Consider the following 3,483-nt stretch of genomic DNA (forward strand, 5'->3'; position numbering starts at 1 on the left):
CAAAATGAATATTAAATTATTTTTATGCCTCGGTTTTGTGGTCCCGAAACCACATTCCGACTAGGGTCATTTTAAGGCTGTCACACTGGGCCACTATGGAAGGAGACTGTATCAACTATGTCAAAAAATGCCATAAGTGCCAGATTTATGGAGACAAAATTCATGTACCACCCTCACCTTTACATGTCATGACGTCTCCATGGCCATTTTCCATTTGGGGCATGGATGTCATCGGACCAATATCGCCGAAAGCTTCGAATGGACATCGGTTTATTTTCGTAGTGATTGACTACTTTACAAAATGGGTAGAGGCTGCTTCTTACGCAAATGTTACCAAGACAGCTGTAAGTCGATTTTTGAAGAAGGAAATCATTTGTCGATATGGAATGCCTGAGAGGATCATATCCGACAATGCATTGAATTTGAACAACAAAATGATAGCAGAGGTTTGCGACCAGTTCAAAATCAAGCATCACAACTCTTCACCCTATCGTCCGAAGATGAATGGGGCAGTGGAGGCTGCCAATAAGAACATTAAGAAAATAGTGGGAAAGATGACTGAGACTTATAGGGATTGGCATGAAAAGCTACCGTTTGCACTCTTGGCTTATCGAACGTCTGTTAGAACTTCTACTAGGGCAACTCCGTTCTCGTTAGTTTACGGGATGGAAGCAGTTTTACCTATTGAAGTGGAAATACCTTCTCTCCGAATTTTAATAGAGATAAGGTTAGATGAAGCTGAATGGGTTCAGTCTCGATATGACTAGCTAAACTTGATTGAGGAAAAGAGGCTGAAGGCTATTTGACATGGTCAGATGTACCAGAAGCGTATGATGCGAGCTTATGATAAAAAAGTTCGTCCAAGGGAATTCCATGAAGGGGACCTTGTGCTAAAGAAAATCCTGCCCATTCAGAAGGACTTTAGAGGAAAATGGATGCCAAATTGGGAGGGTCCATACGTCGTGAAGAAGGTTTTTTCTGGTGGTGCATTGATTTTGACAGAAATGGATGGAAAGAGTCTACCCAATCCGGTGAACTCAGACTCAGTCAAAAAGTACTTTGTCTAAAAGCGAAAAGAATCCAAGGTGAAAACCCGCAAAGGGCGCCTTGAATTCAAAAAAAAAATGGAGAGGCCAAGGTGAAAACTCACAAAGGGCACCTTGTGACCAAAGGGATTTTGAGTTGAAAACCGAAAAGGCAACTCAAATTTTGAAGGGCACACAAGAACCTTGCTATACTTGACTTGACAGAGAGTGAGGCACAGTGTACATTGGGGCATCAACAAAGTACTTTGGATCTTTTAAACACATGTCGAACTCAAGAAAGGCTTCGGGGAGCTAATGTATAGATGCTTAAGCGGTGATACTTAGAGCATCCGATTTTTATCCTGTATGCTATCTTTAGATTCTATTTCTTCTTAAAGATATGCTATCAGACTTATTTCTTTTGTACTGTTAACAATTCGAATCCAATTATTCTCAAAGATTTACTCATCTCCCGATATTTTTTAAGTATGTTGCATTGAAATAATGATAGATGAACTAAAATATTTTCACAAACGAAGTTTTGCACATTACTTTGGAATTTCTGGATAATACAAGAAACTAAAACAGGACAATTGTTCGAGAAATTCATGTAAGTAAGGAATGAAGGAACTTGAGGGATTTCTTTTTCAAAAAGAAATGGATGATTCAATTCTTACAGACATCCTCAGTAGATCATAGCATTGGAGGAAGGCCTACAAGCTGAGTAGGAATAAAGTTTTGAGAAAGAGAAATGACTAGGGGTCATATTCACAGCACTTTGCATCAACCATGTTAAGGGCATTCGACTCATTTCAATCATAGAATACTTAGGCATAGGCATATACTCATCTTACAGGTCATAAAGATCAAAGATTTCAACATGGCGGCCTTATGCTTATGGGAAATAAATTGAAAACAGCAGATCTAGACTTCAGACATTTATGTTGAAGCAGATCCAAGATGATTTGGTATTCTTATGTCTACAAGAAACAAATCAAGGACATAGCAGATTTGACTCTCAGACATTCTCAAAGATAACAGATCTAACCTTCAGATGATTATACTGAAACAGAGCCAAGATGATTTGGTATTCTTGTGTTTACAAGAAACAAATCGAGGACATAGCAGATTTGACTCTCAGACGTTCTCAAATATAGCAGATCTAACCTTCAGATGATTATACTGAAGCAGATCCAAGATGATTTGGTATTCTTGTGTTTACAAGGAACAAATCGAGGACATAGTAGATTTGACTCTCAGACGTTCTCAAATATAGCAGATCTAACCTTCAGATGTTTATGTTGAAGCAGATCCATGATGATTTGGTATTCTTGTATTTACAAGGAACAAATCGAGGACATAACAGATTTGACTCTCAAATTTTCTGAAACAGACTCAAGATGGTTTGGCATCCTTGTGCTTACAAGGAACAAATCGAGGACATTGCAGATATAACTCTCAAATGTTCTCAAACAGACTCAAGATGGTTTAAGCACCCTTGTGCTTACAAGGAACAAGTCGAGGACCTTGCAGATATGACTCTCAAATGTTTTCAGACAGACTCAAGATGATTTGACATCCTTACAAATAGAAGAAGTAGCTCAGTTTGATGGAAAGAAGATTGAAGATCATGGAACCGGTCAAATTTGGGTCTTTCTATGAGTCTTTGCTCAATTCCTATTACATAGCAATGAGCAAAGAGGGGCAGTTGTAAAAGCCCAAATTTAACTGGGCTGAAAGCAGAATATGAATAAATATTTATTTAAAAAATGTCCATTAAAGTCTATTTACAAATAAACAGGCCTCAAAGCCTGGTGAGCCCAAAGCCCGTTACACTTGTAACCTAATCAGGCCCAAACTACCCAGCAGACCCACAAACACCCATGACCCAATTAAAACTAGCTAGCCCAAATTCAAAAAGCCCAATTGGCCCAGCTTGTTACACCAAGGCAGGAAACCCTAGGGTTTCTGCCTTTCTCCTCGCGCCGCAAGTAGAAGCTTCCAGAAGCAATTTCAACGGATGCGTCTGCTCGTCTCCCACGATATTTCAGTAACCCTCCATTAGCGCCGTGATCAGTGCACACGTCTACACCAGCATGGTCACTGCCGGATCCCTCGCTCGATTGCCTGCAAGAAAAGGAAACAAACAGGAGATACGCAAAAAAGCAGAGTAGAAAATGGCAAGGAAATCGCAGCACATCAGTCAAAGATACAATAGAAATCAGAGATTTCTTTCCTTATGTAACAAATCCGTAGGCTATAAAAAGCCTTTGTAACTCTTGTAACGATTACACACACACGCATACAGAAATAAAAAAAAAAAGAATACAAGCAGTTTCAAAGAAAAGGTGATTTAACTGTGTGTTTTTTTCATTTTAGAGCATATGCATGTATGTACATCATTTTAGCAAAAAATAGTAATTTTTAAAAAAGGGAAGAGATTACCTGTGGAAGAACG

At 39.0% G+C, this 3,483-nt stretch overlaps 1 protein-coding gene across 1 annotated transcript; it reads left to right on the top strand.

Annotated features, from left to right (window-relative positions):
• The first annotated feature begins 554 nt into the window (after positions 1 to 554).
• Positions 555 to 2,687, top strand: LOC128280444 (uncharacterized). Its single transcript, XM_053018588.1, has 3 exons — positions 555 to 746; positions 816 to 1,054; positions 2,582 to 2,687. The coding sequence occupies exons 1-3, from the start codon at positions 555 to 557 to the stop codon at positions 2,685 to 2,687; spliced, it is 537 nt and encodes a 178-aa protein (XP_052874548.1).
• The last annotated feature ends 796 nt before the right edge of the window (positions 2,688 to 3,483 follow it).

This window comes from Gossypium arboreum, chromosome 9 (assembly GCF_025698485.1).
Source record: "Gossypium arboreum isolate Shixiya-1 chromosome 9, ASM2569848v2, whole genome shotgun sequence".
NCBI lineage: Eukaryota > Viridiplantae > Streptophyta > Magnoliopsida > Malvales > Malvaceae > Gossypium > Gossypium arboreum.